The 17466-nt window shown below is 50.0% G+C and overlaps 2 protein-coding genes across 2 annotated transcripts in view; both read left to right on the top strand.

Moving 5' to 3' along the window:
• The window catches only part of ZMIZ2 (zinc finger, MIZ-type containing 2), an 8233-nt gene extending 7961 nt beyond the window's left edge, over positions 1–272 (top strand). The window contains exon 12 of the mRNA XM_009880211.1: positions 255–272. Coding sequence (XP_009878513.1) covers positions 255–272 — 18 coding nt within the window. The remainder of the gene's footprint in view (positions 1–254) is intronic.
• Positions 273–276: 4 nt separating this feature from the next.
• Positions 277–1424, top strand: PPIA (peptidylprolyl isomerase A (cyclophilin A)). Its single transcript, XM_009880210.1, has 4 exons — positions 277–442; positions 548–636; positions 825–997; positions 1106–1424. The coding sequence occupies exons 1-4, from the start codon at positions 277–279 to the stop codon at positions 1239–1241; spliced, it is 564 nt and encodes a 187-aa protein (XP_009878512.1). The 3' UTR covers positions 1242–1424.
• Positions 1425–17466: the final 16042 nt, after the last annotated feature.

Raw genomic sequence — 17466 nt, 5'->3', positions numbered from 1 at the left:
GGGGGGGGGGCTTTTTTGTTATGTTTTTGTTGTTGTTGGTTTTTTAAATTCAATCTCAGCCGGCGGAACGAATGCTCATCCACCTGGCTGGTGAGGCACGTGGTGTATTTAAACTCGGGGGGGGGGCTTTTTTGTTATGTTTTTGTTGTTGTTGGTTTTTTAAATTCAATCTCAGCCGGCGGAACGAATGCTCATCCACCTGGCTGGTGAGGCACGTGGTGTATTTAAACTCGTTTGGATGCCTTGTCCGTTAGTTCAGAGTTTTCAGATGAAAGTATGAGGTGGAGAATTCTCTGCAGGCATGGCCAGGAGTCCCTCGGCTCTGAGCAGCAAGGGTGGGGATCTCCACGGGCTGGGGGTGCAGCCAGCCCTCACCCCAGTTTGACTAACAGCCTCTTTCTCTCTTTGCAGCTGTTTGCAGACAAGGTCCCCAAGACAGCAGGTTGGTAAAGCAGCACTGGCTGTGCTGCGGCTAAACCAAACCCCAGTGTTTTCTCCTTAACTCTGGACAAAACAAGCCATTCATGGCTTTCCTTTTCCATTGCAGAAAACTTCCGTGCCCTGAGCACCGGTGAGAAGGGATTCGGCTACAAGGGGTCCTGTTTCCACAGAATCATTCCTGGGTTCATGTGCCAGGTGTGTGGTGCTCCTGCCACAGCAGGGAGGTGGGTGGGTGAGGAGATCTGGCACTTTTGGAGTTGGGTGCTGGCAGATTTGGGGTGGGAAGGTGGATCTGCCTCCTGCCTGCAGCCTCTGCAGAGCTGCTGTGCCTGTTTTGAGAGTATTCTGCTGCACCTGTGACCTGAAAGGCTGCTTCTTCACAGGGTGGTGACTTCACACGCCACAACGGTACTGGCGGCAAATCCATCTATGGGGAGAAGTTCCCTGATGAGAACTTCATCCTGAAGCACACGGGCCCTGGCATCCTGTCCATGGCCAACGCTGGCCCCAACACAAATGGCTCCCAGTTCTTCATCTGCACTGCCAAGACCGACTGGTGAGTCGGGGACTGCGGGAGGGTGAGCTGGGGGAAGGTGACGCGCTGGTGCTGAGGTCCCCACATGGGGATGGCAGGTGCCAGCCATGACTGGTGCTTCTCTTGCAGGTTGGATGGCAAGCATGTTGTCTTTGGCCGCGTCAAGGAGGGGATGAATGTGGTGGAGGCCATGGAGCGCTGTGGCTCCAAAGATGGCAAGACAAGCAAGAAGATCACCATTACCGACTGTGGGCAGCTCTCATAAACCCTTGTCTTAACAACTGACCATTCCTTCAGCAGCCCGGGTGCTCTGCCCCGCTGCAGCTCACCCTGTCCCACCCCACTCCTGACTTACTGCTGCGTTTCTACGGGGTCTGAGCCCCACGTGCACGGTCCTGCCGGGCCGCAGTTACCTTGTATGAGTCTAAATAAAACGAGTTAAACCACAGTGGCCCTTGTCTCTTCCCCTTCTGGGGTGTGTGGGAGGAGTGGGGTTTGTGCTAAGGGTGCCTGAGGATGCCAGCAGTGTGGCTACACCAGTTCCTCAGTAGGGTTCAGAGTTAACAGTTGCAATGCTTTCATTAAGGGAAGGGAGAGTCCAGGTCTTGGAGGATCGCAGTGCTCCTAGTTCAAGCAACCCAGTCTGGGGGGAGCCAAGTGGTTCCTGTTGGAGGGGGATGGTGGTCCCAGTTTGGGGGTGCCCAGCTTTGCTAAGATGTCCAGTTTCAGGTGAGGTGGTTCCAGTTTGGAGGTGCCTAGCTCTAGGAGGATCCCAGTGCTTCCAGTTTGAGGGTGGTTGGTGGTACTCTGTGGATGGATCAGTACTGGGTGCAAGGACCTCCTGTGTTCCACACCCTGCCTGGCTGTGCCCAGAGTGTGATGGAGGCCTTTAAGACTGATGCAGTGGCAATGGAGATCCAGCATCCCTGGTACCAGCCCCTACCAGCTGGCGCTGGATCTGCCAACCAGCATAAGTGGGGACAGTGAGGTCTGGGGGGTGGCAGAGCCTGTGGGAGGCCCATGCTGAGGAAGGCTTGCATCACCCTGGGCTTGGGTTGGCTTTGCTTTTTCAGTGGTGGAGACCACCCCAGTAGCCTTGGAGAAGCCTGTGGACCTGCCTCAGCAGGGGCCAGATGCCTTTGCCCAGGTCCTTCCTCAGCAGGCAGGTGACAACAGCATCAACAATATGCTCAGCTGGCTCAACAACGCAGATGGCACACTGTTCTCAATGTCTGTGAGAGCCCCAGCTTGACCACCTTTGTTCATGAGCTCCCTGACCTCAGACTACATGGCAGAGTGTGGCTGCCGCATGGACTGAGTGGTGGCAGCAGGGCTGGGGGAGAGCGAGGACACTGTTCCTGATGTCCCTGACAGCCCCACCTTCCTCAACCAGCTCCCCACCCTGAGGAGCGAGTGGTGGCAGCAACGCTGTGGGACTCTTGGGGTGGTGCTGTCCCCCTTGCTGGACCCCCATGGGAAGCAGGGTGGGGTGGTGATGGTCCTCCCCACCCCCTGCCAGAGGGTCCTGGGGAGCCTCCTCAGGGGAGTCCTACAGGAGCTTCAGGGGAGAGTCCTCCAGAGAGCCCCTGGAAGGGTCGTCCATAGGGTCCTCTGAAGGGTCCTCCAGAGAGTCCCCTGCTGAGCCCCCTACAGATCCCCCTGTGGACTCCCCTGGCCAGCCCCCTGGCTGCCCCCCAGTGTCATTCGCCCTGTATGGTCCAACTGGGGGAGGAGGCCCTGCGGAGGCAGCCCTGGGTGGTTTTGACCCACTTGCCACTGCCCAGGGTGTTGGGTTATATTTCCCCAGCCACAACCTCAATGGTGGTTTTCCCAAGGATCTTTATTTACACACCAGCCAGGATGACACAGGCCATAATTATTGAAGGATAATCAAAGCCAACCATGCTGATGCCATCTCGAACCTTCCCCTCTTGCAACTGAGTCTGGAGTGATTGCTACTTGATAAGGATGGTGTATACACCAAATAAAACACTGTCCTTGATTTATGGTCTCTGATGGTCCACTTGGCCAAGCAGCAGATGCCTTCCTGGTCCAGGTTGCTCTGGAAAGAAAACAACCAACGTGGTGCTGGGGTTCCTTTAGCATTTGTAAGCTCAAATGGTCCCAGTGTCAATCTCCAAGGTAGGATTGACGCAGTCCCGTGGGGTTGAGAGTGGTCCATCTAACTGATGTTCTTTTGGCAGTTGTTTAACATGAGAGTGGTGAATCCAGTTATCCTTCTCTGCAACCTTTACAGGAAAGTAAGAAGTTGCTTACATATACACAGTATACGGACCCTCCAATTTAGGGTCCAACTTTCTTTTGTGAGAGTGGACTTTTATCATTACTGCATCTCAAGACTACCTATCATGTAATTGCATTCCAGCTGGTACCAGTTGAATCCATCTGGCTTGTGCCCTATTTTCTTGTAGATGTTTTTGTATCCCCAATACATATTTGGTAACTTGTTCATCACAATCTAAGAGTCTGGCCCTAGCAGGGACAAATGTCCCAGGTACTGCTAAGTGCCTGCCAAGCACTATTTCTGCTGCTAACAACCCTAGAGTCTGGCGAGTGGTATTTCTGATATCCCATAGCACTATTCCTAAAATTCAGGCCATTTCAAACATACCTGACTACAAGTTCGAGCAGTTTTATTTTTGAGAGTCCTGTTCATTCCTTCCACCTGTCCTGAGCACTGCAGAACATAGAATCATAGACTGATTGGAAGGGACCTTAAAGCTCATCTTGTTCCAACCCCCTGCCCTGGGCAGGGACACCTCCCACCAGCACAGGTTGCTCCAAGCCCCGTCCAACCTGGCCTTGAACACCTTCAGGGATGCCAGTGCCTTACCACCCTCACAGTAAATGTTCTAACATCTTCCTTCGTAACGCCTTCCTAATATCTAATCTAAATCTCCCCTCTTCCAGTTTAAAACCATTCCCCCTCGTCCCATTGCTCCCCTCCCTGATGCAGAGTCCCTCCCCAGCTCTCCTGGAGCCCCTTTAGGCACTGGAAGGGGCTCTGAGGTCTCCCCTTTTTCGCCTTCTCTTCTCCAGGCTGAACACCCCCAACTCTCACAGCCTGTCCTCCCAGCAGAGGGGCTCCAGCCCTCCCAGCATCTCCGTGCCCTCCTCTGGCCCCGCTCCAACAGCTCCGTGTCCTTCTGCTGTCGGGACCCCCCGAGCTGGAGGCAGCACTGCAGGGGGGTCTCCCCAGAGCAGAGCGCAGCAGAGGGGCACAATCTCCCCCTCGCCCTGTGGAGGGGTGGAATGTGTTGGTTTGAGGGAAAACAGAACCAATTTTCTGTTCAGTAATTTTACTTTTCAGTTAAGTCTCTTCTAACTGCACTCTGAAATTAGCTGCATATTTTCCAGTGTCCACTTCTAGCAGATAACGCCTGACGTTTATAGTGAATAGCAAGAAATGGTATGGAGAGAGGCTCTTGTTTATACTTTTTATGACAGCCAAGGCCAGCGAACTTTGTTACTCACCCTGTTGGAGGGTTAGCAGCAGGAAAGCATAGAGGGGTCCCACATGTGGGGAGGAGTGGACAGGACGGGTGACCCAGAACTGACCAATGGGGTATTCCATCCCATCTGCCTTGTGCTCAGTGTAAAAGCTGAGGGATCAAAGGGTCAGTGCTCTTCCTTCAGTGGCCGGTGTCTGAGGAGGACTCTGTCTGTTCATCAGCATTTGATCCCAATCCGTGCGTTCCTGAATCCAGATCTGAATCCAGGTCCTATCTGCCACTGAGTCCAGTCTGGGACTTCCCCAGTGCCTGCCGGTGACACAATCACCATCCTGGGAGCTCCATATGGGTTGTATGTATTGCATATATTTAGTTATTTTGTTATTAACTTTATTATCTTTTCTTTTTATTATCTTATTATCAACACGAGCCAGCAATGTGCGCTGGCAGCCCAGCGAGCCCCCGGCATCCCGGGCTGCATCCCCAGCCGCGTGACCAGTAGGGCGAGGGGGAGATTGTGCCCCTCTGCTGCGCTCTGCTCTGGGGAGACCCCCCTGCAGTGCTGCCTCCAGCTCAGGGGGACCCAACGGTAGAAGGTACGTATGAAATGGCCTGAAGTTTTAGGAATAGTGCTATGGGATATCAGAAATGCCACTCACCAACCTCTATGGTTGTCAGCAGCAGAAATAGTGCTTGGCAGGCACTTAGCGGTACCTGGGACCTTTGTCCCTGCTAGGGCCAGCCTCTTAGATGGTGATGAACCATCCACAGATCCATCTGTGGCTGCCCCATCTCAAGATGTTCTAGGACAGGTTGGGTTGGGCTTTGTGCAACCTGGTCTAGTGGAAGGTGTCCCTGCCCAGGGCAGGGCAGTGGAACAAGATGAGCTTTAATGTTCCTTCCAACTATGACCAGTCTATGATTCTATTCCTAAACTCTTTTTTCATTTAGTATTCCCACTATAAAATGAGAGCCCCTATGGGATTATATTGTTTCAGGTATTCTGTATCTGGGAGTGCTTTCCCACAAGGGTGCTTTGACAGCTCCTGCAATATTAGCTTTCCTGGTGGGAAAAGCTTCTACCCATCCTGAGACTTAACCCTTGATGACCAGCAGGTGCTTAAATCTGCTCACAGGAGGTATGTTAGCATAATCAATTTGTAGTCTTTGGTATGGGAAGTATGCCCATGGTCAACCTCCAGCCTGCTGTTTGGCTTATGCGTTGGAAAACTACCAACATGTGGGACAAGAAGTCACAATCCTTTTTACTGCCATATGCATTCCAGGTGCTGCCCATGTTTTCTCATTCTGGTTAACAATTGTTGTCATCCCTCCATGTTTTTCATCATGAAACCACCTAGACAAAGTCATTAAATATTTTCTTGGTAAAATTGGTTTTGCCCCAGTAGTCCAAATTCCAGTTTCATCCTTCACAGCCTCCCAACTTTCCCATCGAGCCCGTTCCTCATGAGTAACCTCTGCATATATTTGTGATGGATTATTGATATCTGGCCGACCATCAGCAGAGGGAGTTGTTATGGTGTCGTGGTTTAACCCCAGCCAGCAGCTAGGACCACGCAGCTGCTCACTCACCCCCCTTTTTCCCCACCAAGAAGGGTAGGGAAAAGAGGGAGAAAAGGAGGAGAAAGGGAAAAAAAGCCTTATGGGTTGAGATAAAGACTGTTCAATATAACAGTATCAGAAAAAGAAAATAACAATAATAACAATAATAATAATGACACAAGTCACCCTTACTGCCTGGTGAATTGGCACTGCTCCAAGCAGCAATTGCAGATTCTTCCCCTCCTCCCCAACCTCCATTTATATACTGAGCATGACATCTATGGTACAGAATATTCCATTTGCGATTCCATTGTTCTGTCTATATTCCTTCTCAGCTTCTATGGGAAGTTGAAAAGAGTCCTCGAAAAGTGTAAACATCGCTTAGCAACAACTAGAAACACCAGTGTTCTATCACATTGTTCCCATCCCAAACCCCAAACATAGCACTATAGCAGCTGCTAGGAAGGAAGTTAACTCTATCCCAGCTTAAACCATGACATATGGCAGTACACTCACGTATAGGTTGGCAGGCCGGGGCTTTAGCTCCTTTCTCTGCCAATTCATTAGTTCTTTCAGTTTTGGTGAAGCCCATGGTATGAGTTGGGCAGTGTACTACAGTGATGTCCCTTGGAAGCTTAGTAGCTTCCAACAGCATTTGGACTTCGGTTCCATTAGAAATATTCTTTCCTGCAGAGGTAAGAAATCCTCTTCTTTCCATAGCATACCCGTTGCATGACACACTCCAAAAGCATATTTAGAATCAGTATAAAGAGTTACCCACTGATTACGTCCCCACCAGGCTGCTCTTGCTAACGCAGTTAATTCAGCCCCTTGAGCACTTACCAAGGGTTGTACTTTGAAGTACCTCTAAGTTTCTCAGCGCTGCATAGCCCATGTATCATTCTCCATTCACAGAGTATGATGATCCATTGGTGAAAAAGGGTTAGATCCGAATTCTCTAGAGGCTGATCCTGCATATCTTCCTGTAGACTCCTTCCTGGAGTCCAACACTGCCTCAGCACAATCATGATGTGGCTCACCATCAGAGGGAACGGGCAGTAAAGTTGCTGGATTCAAAACATTACATCTTTTTAACGTAATATCTGCATTTAAAATCACATACCACATGCTTTTTGTGGGGACAATGCTTGTGTAGCATGTTGCTTATGAATCAGTTCTAATTCATGCTGGACATGGACAGTTGTTTGGTGACTGTCCTGGTTTGAGGGCCACAGGACTAATTTCTATTCTAATACTTGGGAAAACTGCACTTTTAGAAGACTCCAGTGTCTGAATTTGGGAAAATATTTACTTTACAGCCAGCTATGGTTTCAAGGTCTTGGTGTTTTCGAGCTCACTGGGTGCAGGGATGAGGAGGAGCGGGACCCAGGCACTTGACAGGGTGGCCAACAGGATTATTTCATACCATCAATGTCACATTCACTATAAATTAGAAAGTTTGCTGCGAAGTTCTCTCTCTCCCTTGATGGCTGCCATCCTGAGAACTTCGTGCCCTGGTGCTGGACCCCTGAGGCCTTCCCCTCCCCCTGAAGCTGTAGCTCTCGCAGTGTCCGACACTCACTGTCCACTGCTGGGAGTGCACAGCTTCCTACTGATACAATTGGCTGAGTATAATCTTTGCATATTCTGTATTGGTGTCGGGATCAATATTGGTTCTTTAGTGCTGTTAATTATCTCAGATGTTAATTGTCTAATCTTATCCTATTAAATCTGTTTATACTTCAGCTCCCGGGTTTGCTTGTTTTTCCCGATTCCCGTTGCCAGGGGCAGAGGGGTCATCAGGTGAGACAATTATTGTCTTAATGACAACATATTGCTATGGGTCTCTCAAACCATAACAGTGACCCAGGACTAACAGTCTGCCTTTTTCTAGGACAGTTGCTGTTTGCTGCTATTGCATTAACACAGGCATCATTGCCTGTTGCCACAGGATCCAGCCGAGGTGAGTAATAACCCACGGGGTGGCGGTATGGACCTAGCTTTAGAGTAAGGACTCCGCTAGCTACTCCTTTGTTCTTATGCACAAATAGTTCCAAGCCCGTCCTTCTTTTAATACAAATCCTAAATATTTCCCTTTTTGACACCACAGCTGAAGCTTAGAGAGAGATACACAGTGACCTTTTTCTGCTTGTTTAAACAATGAGAGAGAAAAGCTGAGACACGTTCCTCAGGCTTCTGTTGCCACTCCCTTATTTTACACCAATTTGCATTTTTTTTTGTCCTGCCAAATGTACAGACCCTTCTAAGCCTTGTCCGGCTAACTGTAGTCTGCATCTACGCTATGATTCCACCTGGGATCCACCATCGCCCAGGCTGTCCGGGCAGCTGCATCTCACCCTTGTTCTGCCCAGCAACGTTTCGCTTCAAGAATTGTGTGCTTTTCATCAGGTGTGAACAGGGCTTCAAGGAACCTCTGGACATCTCCCTAGGCAGGGTCATACGACTGCAGTGTTCCCTTCATGACTTGTAATGCTTTCTCTGGGTCCTCTCTAAGTTGAGAGTCTGTTGACTTCAAGCAATCAAATCCTGTGGACACCAGGGTTGGTAGACCCTTGTACTGGCTAAATGGCACACCCCACCGGGGCCAGGCACAGCTATTCCCAGTACTGGCACCACCTGTAAGGGGGCCTGGGAAATAGGAGTAGATGAGGAAGACAGAGAAGCCAAGGTAGAGAGCAGAGCATAGGGTGAAGCAGATTCCACAAGCATTTTAGCAGATGACATACACATGGTATTTCTAAAGGAACTTTTCCCACTTTTTCTAGGCTTTTCTTTTCACCTTGTGAATGCCCAATTATCCCACACATACATATAATCAATTTGTGCAGGGAACACCTCCTCCAAATGTTGACACAGGAAGGTCAATTCCTGTTGGTCAAAGGTTTCCTGTGGTGGCCACCTTTCTGCTGGATTGCCCTCATGTCTAAGAAGTGGCCAGTCCTCTTGACTTAATGTTGGTAATCTCCTTCTCCCTGTTCCTTTGGTACCATCAATTCTAGGCCAGTTTTCCATTACTTTGGCTAAGGGCATCCCCTTCTCTATGCTGAAAGTATTTCCCATTCTAAATGGACTTTTTAAGCAGGAATTTAGACTCGCCAGGTTCTGTGCCTCCTGCTGCCAAAGATTCCAGTTGAACTCATCCGTTGGCACTGATCAGACGTTTGTAGATAAGAGTTCTGATGGTGGTCACCGAGGGTCCCATCTGGCGTGCCAAACTGTTATGGATTTACACACGCTGGCTACTGTAACAGGTACCAACACTAGAATGCCACAGAAAATGCAAAGTCTGAGTGAAGGCCTGCAATTCTTCTTCTAGTAGTTCTCAGGTAACAGCTCGAGCTGGGTGCCTCTGGAGAGGGACCCCTGCCCCAGATCACTCCTCTCAGTTATACTTGTACCACCCAGCACTCGATCCCCAAGTCCAATCACTTAATTCTGGTCGGTGATCTCTTGATTTCTTACTGGTTTTTACTGGTGCTGGGCTGGCCTTCTTCTGAAGTTACCTCGTTCTCTTGGAATTGCCTCCTTGGTCCTTATCTTCTTCATTCCACTCATGTGCTGGATTCAGCTAGTTCTTTGTTAACAGCATTAGTGTTATCAAAAAGTATACTCTCAGACGGCTCTTGCAGCCTAAAGCTTCAACTTCTTTAGCTACTAGTACTAAGCTACTAGTGCTAAACGAGATTATTTGGAGAGAAGAATACAGTTAATCAAATTTCTTCCATAACACCATCATCAGCCAACAGGTGCATTTGGTAGTGGGCTGATGCTCTTTGGCTCAGGCACCCTTGGCTGCATGGTCCTACACCACAGCAGGTTCCCTCTTTGGGGAACAAGTGGTGGGTCAGCACCAAAGCCCCTCTTTTCTGGCCTTGTTCCCACCAGCACGTTGGGTGACACCATCATGTCCAGCTGACATTGACAGCCCCCATGTCACTGCGGAGAGGAGACAGGAGATGGTGTGGGCAGGAAAGGGGAGATGTGGGGCAGGGGCTGGGAGGAGGGGTTCGGTGCGGTGGGGAGGGGATGGAGCTGCTGTGGAGGAGGACAGAATTCTAGAAGGGGTTTAGATGTGGGAATGGGGGAGGCAGGGGTAAGCCACAAGTGGGATTTTTGCTGGTGAAGATAGATGGGTGTATGAGGCAGTGCTGGAGAGTGGGGGTGTGGGCAGAGGCACCTCACAGCCCCTGAGACGCTGCTGCGAGGGGTCCTGATGCCAAAGTGGGGTGGTGTAGGCAGACAGGAGGACAGAGGACGGGCAGGCAGAGGTCTCCAACGAAATAGTGATGCAGCTGCAGAGTGCTCCCCTCCTTTGGTGTCCCAAGATCCCATCCCTGGTGCCCCAACATCCCGTCGCAGTGTCCCTCGATTCCCTGTGGTCTTCGCAGGCGTCCTGCCCAAATCACGACAGCAGGGTGCACTGGCGTGCTGCAAAACGGTGACATCAGGTAATGTCGGGTAACATCACTCTGACCCATATGGTCACCATCCTGACTTCTGGCGGCAGTCAGGGTCACACTGCTATCTCCCCTGCTGGGCTTCTGCCCAGTGCTGCCATGTGGAGGATGGCTCTTGGTGGCTGAACCCCCCACCATCCCTGCCCTCAGTGTCCTGAGGAGCTGTGCCCCATGCTGAGTCCCGAACAGGGTAGTGGATGGGCAAATCCATGAGCTGCCGAGTGCCACAGAGAGGCTGCTCCCTGCGGGCTGCTCAGCATCACCTTCCTCACTCCTCTTGCTGGAGTGTACACAGTCTTTTGCTTCACCACCTCCACCATGTCCACGCCTGTGAGAGGGGGTCAGGGGTGCTCAACAGTGAGGTCCATGACCCAGCTCCTTCTGGAGCTCATGAGTCATCTGTCCTGGCTCAGGGTGTCCTGCCAGGTGTGTAGAGCTCTGCTCCAAAGGTTTTCCTGCCTTCAGCTGGTTGTCACATGCTCCGCTGGTGTGTGAGCTCCAAATTCCATTGGGGCTGCTTCGTCTTTGGAGCTGTGGAAGTGGGATTTGCAGGGGATATCAGCAGCAATGTGTTGAGGTTCCAAGTACATGGTGTGGTGTGCTGGTGCAAGAGCAGAGCTCGGCGCCAGTGAGAGGCTGAGGGGTCACATGTGGCTGTCAGGGGCTCTGAAAAGCTAACAGTTTCTGCTGTGCAGCATCTCTTCAGTCCACGTAAGAGGAGGGAGATGATCTGTGATGTTTGACAGGCCCCGGCAGGCTCTCAGGGGGCACAAATACTGTCAGAGCCTTCGCATCCTGAGTCGGCCTTCCCAGCCTACATCTGCAGGGAGCTCTGCAGGGATGCTGCCAAGCCCACCAGTCTCTCTGGGATAAATCTCAGTATCTCTGTTTTTCATCTGCTCCCTTGGCCAGGGCACTGCAGGGGTGGAGGAAGTGTGGACAGAGGGCATGTCTGGTGGAGCTGTTTCTGATTCTGCTGCATGTGTTTGCCCAAGGGCTCCTGAGAAGCTGTGCTGCTACGGCACAGAGCTGTCCTGGGCACAGCTCTGAGTGTCTTTGGAGAAGGGTAAGGTAATCTTCCCTCGAGGACTGACTTTGCACAGTAATAGTCTGGACGGTATCTTGCCTCTTTTTTTTTCACCAGTCCTGCTTGGTCCTCTTTGCAGGAAGCTTGCCGTACTGATGGGGCTAGCCACATTGTGCTTTTCCAGAGCACCTCACTACTCAGTGCCCCATTGGGGACTGATGTGTTTCCAGCTGTGCAGGGAAAGCTGTGTCCACCGTTCTTCTGGAGAAGGCAATGATCCCTGTATGTCTGCTCCAAAGAGATGTCTTCTTGTTTCTCTTGTGGTTCCCCAAACTGCTGCAAACTGGACAGCAGATCTCAGGGCATGGGCATCTGCTGTCTAACCACAGGGGTAAGACTGGTGTCAGGAGTCTGCAATGGGTGTGATGCCGCAGTGATGCAGGGTTTGCTGCTTTCAGGAGAAGCACTGAGGGCAGCTCTGGATGCCAGTGGCTTGTGGCTATGACCTGGACAGCAGCAGGTGCCCTGTGTGCAGCATGCTTCTGGGCACGCTGATCCCAATGGCCCTCACTGTTTGCAGCTCAGCTGGGCTGGCAGATGTTTGCTGTTTGAAGCAGAGCTACTTAACTTGGCACCAAAGGAGCTCAGCTGGGGACCAAAAGCAGTCTAGGTTTTGGACCATCAGGTAGGTAGGCCAGACAAATGTTTTTAAGGTTATTATGGGAAACGTTGTTAGATATGAGATGTGTGGAGTTTCTTGGTGATCCTCTTTTGCAAGATTACAAGCAATCTAACCATTCAAATTTGCCTCAAGCTTAAGGCTTAGAGACCAGCAACCTTGTAGTCTGGAAACAGCTTCTCTTCTGCCTCTTGAACATGTTGGTTTTATGGCTAAACCATCCTGTCTGCACACGTATTTGTAAACAACAGCCATCAGTTCTGTGTGCCACAGAGCACCTGGAGCACCGAGGCTGTCCCTCACCCCCATTCCAATACCACATGAAGCATGGGCAAGCTTCACCGGCATCTTATAGCGATGCCTGGTGCTAAAACACTTCTGTTACCCACTGTGCATCCATTCCAAAGTACCAAATAATTCACTACAAGGTCAATTATTTTTATGACTATTTGTGGGAAACTTCTTGGAAAACAATGGACACGTACTGAAGGTCAACATGAAGGAGGAAATCGTGCACTGACACTGAAACTACTGCTACTCCCCAACAGATGCAGAATGTGTATTAATTAAAAGACTGACTTGGCAGAAATAGTAACAAAGTGTAGATAATAAGTTACGGCTACATTTAACCAATAATAATTTGTGTGTATAAGTCTAGAAACCAATGAGCACAAGCCGCAGAGCTAGCCCACGTTGTAGTAAAAAGCATATAATGGTTTAAGTATCTTAATAAAGTGGCTTCAGCATTGATCATATTGGTCTGCGTCTGGGTCCGTCTGCAACTATTAACAGAAATGTGTGCCCTTTCTTAGAGGTGTGAAATATGTTCATCTGATTCATGTCAATATGGGTCAATGCTAGGGCCGCCTGATGGTGAAATGTGACCTTCTGTCTTATATACCCTTGTATGACCGCAAGCCTAAGGAAAAGAGAGTGGTTAATGCATATCGTTCTTGTATCTTGCAAAAGTCGCCTGACGGGCATTCTGGTATACCAGTTTGGACCAGTTTTGTTGCTGACTGTGTGGTAATATGTAAAGAGAAGTCTGTAAAGTGCATGCGTAAAGTCCAGGGTCATCTTAAGGGCGAGCAAGAAGACCCTAAGAGGTGAAGAGGGCATGCTCCGAAGAAGACACGCCTATTCCTGGAACTCATTTGCAAAGACCAACCTTTTCTCAGAAATAATTATGAATATGTATTAGCATAAGAGATATAAACCAAAAAACAGGAACTGTACGTTGCGCGCCTTGGTAGGGCAGAGACTCCTGGCGCACCCAGCACTGATTGCTTGCCTTTATTCGTTTAATAAATTGTAAGTTTAAATTGCAACCCGATTTGGGACTCAGTCATTTATCACAGAGGTAAATAATTTTTCTCTTACAGCCTATGTCTTTCTGCTGTAGTCTTGGGTGTATATCATGGAAATTAAGGAACCTAGCAGCTCGGTCTCTCAAAAGCCTGATTGCTTTCCATTCCTAGTCCTTCACAGAATCACAGAATCACAGAATGGTTAGGGTTGGAAGGGACCTCTGGAGATCATCTAGTCCAACCCCCCTGCCAGAGCAGGGTCACCTACAACAGGTTGCACAGGACAGCGTCCAGGCGGGTTTTGAATGTCTCCAGAGTGGGAGACTCCACCACCTCTCTGGGCAGCCTGTTCCAGTGCTCCACTACCCTCAAAGTAAAGAAGTTCCTTCTCATGTTAAGATGGAACTTCCTATGTTCAAGTTTATGCCCATTACCCCTCGTCCTATCACTGGGTGCCACTGAAAAAAGACTACTCCCATCCCCCTGGCATCCTCCCATTAAGTATTTGTATGTATTAATAAGATCCCCCCTCAATCTTCTTTTCTCTAGACTAAAGAGACCCAAGTCCCTCAGCCTTTCCTCATAAGAAAGGTGCTCCAGTCCCCTAATCATCTTTGTTGCCCTTTGCTGGACCCTCTCCAGCAGTTCCCTGTCTTTCTTGAACTGGGGAGCCCAGAACTGGACACAGTACTCCAGATGCGGTCTCACCAGGGCAGAGTAGAGGGGGAGGATGACCTCCCTCGACCTGCTGGCCACACTCTTCTTGATGCACCCCAGGATGCCATTCGCCTTCTTGGCCGCCAGGGCACATTGCTGGCTCATGGTCATCCTGTTGTCCACCAGGACTCCCAGGTCCCTCTCCACAGAGCTGCTCTCCAGGAGGTCAGCCCCCAACCTGTACTGGTGCATGGGGTTATTCCTCCCCAGGTGCAGTACCCTACACTTACCCTTGTTGAACTTCATAAGGTTTCTTTCTGCCCAACTCTCCAGCCTGGCGAGGTCACGCTGTAAGGCAGCACAGCCTTCTGGCGTGTCAGCCACTCCTCCCAGTTTTGTGTCATCAGCAAACTTGCTGATGGTACACTCTATCCCTTCATCCAGATCATTGATGAATATGTTGAACAAAACTGGGCCCAGTACTGACCCCTGAGGGACACCACTTGTTACTAACCTCCAACTAGACTCTGCGCCACTAACCACAACCCTCTGAGCTCTATCTGTGAGCCAGTTCTCAATCCACCTCACCGTCCATTCATCTAAGCCACACTTCCTAAGCTTTCCTGTGAGGATGATGTGGGAGACAGTGTCGAAAGCCTTGCCAAAGTCAAGGTAGACAACATCCACTGCCCTCCCCTCATCCACCCATCTAGTTACTTTGTCATAGAAGGCTATCAGATTAGTCAGACATGACTTCCCCTTGGTGAATCCATGTTGACTACTTCTGATAATCTTCTTTTCATCCAGGTGCTTTGAGATGACTCCCAGAACAAGCTGCTCCATCATCTTCCCAGGGATGGAGGTGAGGCTGACCGGCCTGTAGTTTCCCGGGTCATCCTTCCTGCCCTTTTTGAAGACTGGAGTGACATTGGCTATCCTCCAGTCCTCAGGCACCTCACCTGTCCTCCAGGACCTTTCAAAGATAATGGAGAGAGGCCCAGCAATGACTTCCCCCAGCTCCCTCAGCACCCGAGGGTGCATCCCATCAGGCCCCATGGATTTATGTATATCCAATTTATCTAACTGATCTTTAACGTGCTCCTTGTCAACCAAGGGATAGTCTTGTTTCCCCCAGACTTTCTCTGTTACCTGCAAAGTCGGGGTCTCACAAGGACTGGCCCGAACAGTGAAGACAGAAGCAAAGAAGGCATTTAGCAACTCCGCCTTCTCTGCATCATCCGTCACCACAGCACCTGTCTCATTCAACAACGGGCCCACATTTTCCCTAGTTTTCCTTTTGTCTCCTATATACTTAAAGAAACCCTTCCTGTTGGCCTTGACATCCCTCGCCAGGTTCAATTCCAAGGCTGCCTTGGCTTTCCTTGTTTCCTCCCTGCATACCCTGACAGCATTCTTGTATTCCTCCCAAGCAGTCAGCCCCTTCTTCCACCTATTGTAAACTCCCTTCTTCCACCTGAGCCTTTTCAGAAGGTCCCTGCTCAGCCATGCAGGTCTCCTTCTTCCCTTGCCTGATTTCTTTCTCTTTGGGATGCACTGATCCTGAGCTTGGAGGAGGTGATGCTTAAATAGCAGCCAGCTCTCTAGAGCCCCCTTACCCTCTAGAGCCCTCTCCCATGGGATTTGCCCAAGCAATTCTTTGAAACGATCAAATTTAGCCCTCCTGAAGTTTAGGGTTTCATCTCTACTTGTCATTTTGTCTATTCTACACTTAATCCTGAACTCTATCTTCTCATGATCGCTGGAGCCCAGTCTGCCCCCAACCTTTACATCCTCCACCAGTCCCTCTTTGTTTGTCAGTATCAGGTCCAGTAAAGCACCTTTCCTTGTAGGCTCCTCCATCACCTGAGTCAAAAAGTTGTCATCAATGCACTGGAGGAACCTCCTGGACTGTATATGCCCAGCTGTGTGGCCTTCCCAGCAGGCTTTATTGCTAAAAGGCTTAATTAAACAACAAATACCTGAAGATGTTTGCCGAGTGCTACAGCAGGGAGCTCTCCAGAAGCTCATTTACTCTTCTGAGAAACCAAACAGCTTCTGGTACCTGTGTTAGTTCAGTGGTTTTACACTGCACCGGAGTGTGTAATGGAGGTATTAAGTGTAAACGTGCAAGGGTAGTGGAAACAACCAAAGGTCCCTGTTAAAACCAGTGTGAAATTACATTACAAGGGCAGTGTAGCTATGTTGGTTCTGGGGATGACAGGGGCATTGTGAAGCTACAAAGAGAACCTCTCTCCTGAGAGCAGACACTCTCTTCACCCATTTCTGGGTACGTGGATTACCTTTCACTAATGAAGGATGAGCTTTTGTCCTTCAAGCTGAGCCCTTAGTTAGAAGATGAGAAATAGGGGCTCAGTTCTTGAGCCTCCCTCTTCTCTTGGACAGGTGACATCCATATGCTGTTTCCCCACTTGTAAAACAGAGCCGAGGATACAGCGCTCTGCTCCTACAGCACTGTGAGAGGTGAAGGAGGGATGGAGAGCTCCTGAAGTGTAAGAGAGAGGAAATACCCACTTGAAGAGCTGGAGTCCTGGGGATGGGCAAAAACCAAGGATGGAAATGCGGTCGTGGTGTGCTGGTGGTTCTGGGGGACATTTGATGATTTTTGTTCACCTGTTGGTTTGGCATTCTGCATCTGGGATTAAGATGCTGGAAGTAGCTTTGACCTCCTCGTTCATTTCCTGGTGGACCCAACAGCTCTGTGACCTTAAGATTTCTGCTCTTGAGTGTGTTACATGGTGTGAGGAAGTGTGTGCTCCCTGGAGGTCTGTTACATGGTGCCCTGAAGCTGTAGCCATGGCAGGCCTGGTTGTGTTTTCCTGCCCTGCCTTTTGTACGGATTTCTTGTGGGTGATGCATAATCCGTGTGAAATATAGGAATTCTGACTACAAGGCCTCCATGCATCCCCAAACACAAACAGGAGAGCAGGCATGAAGGTGCTGGTGTCATGGTCTGGCCTCAGCCGGCAACAAAGAACCATGTGGCTGCTTGCTCAACCCCCACAGCCATGGGGCAAATCAGAAGAAATAGGGCAAAACTCGTGGGTTGAGATAAAGGCAGTTTAACAGAACAGAGAAGACAATAACGATAACCCCGATAAAGGAATATACAAACACAATTACACTACTGCTGCTCACCAACTGGACTCACACCACCACAGCCTGCTCTGAGCTGTGACTTCCTGCCCCCTCCCCAGGCCAGCTCCCCCCTATAGCCTGGGCAGGGCTCACATGGCATGGAATACCTGTGTCCCCTGCTGCATCCCTGCAGAAATTAACCCCATCCCT

The sequence above is a fragment of the Charadrius vociferus genome, unplaced genomic scaffold (genome assembly GCF_000708025.1).
Source record: "Charadrius vociferus isolate BGI_N301 unplaced genomic scaffold, ASM70802v2 scaffold612, whole genome shotgun sequence".
Taxonomy (NCBI): Eukaryota; Metazoa; Chordata; class Aves; order Charadriiformes; family Charadriidae; genus Charadrius; species Charadrius vociferus.
This window is presented reverse-complemented; position numbering and strand designations above follow the sequence as displayed.

Bases quoted from the DNA above. Each gene is read 5' to 3' on its own strand.
- PPIA (XM_009880210.1), top strand. From the start codon at position 277: ATGAGGTGGAGAATTCTCTGCAGGCATGGCCAGGAGTCCCTCGGCTCT. The intron at 443-547 runs GTTGGTAAAGCA...TTTCCATTGCAG, and splicing joins CAAGGTCCCCAAGACAGCAG to AAAACTTCCGTGCCCTGAGC. The intron at 998-1,105 runs GTGAGTCGGGGA...CTTCTCTTGCAG, and splicing joins TGCACTGCCAAGACCGACTG to GTTGGATGGCAAGCATGTTG.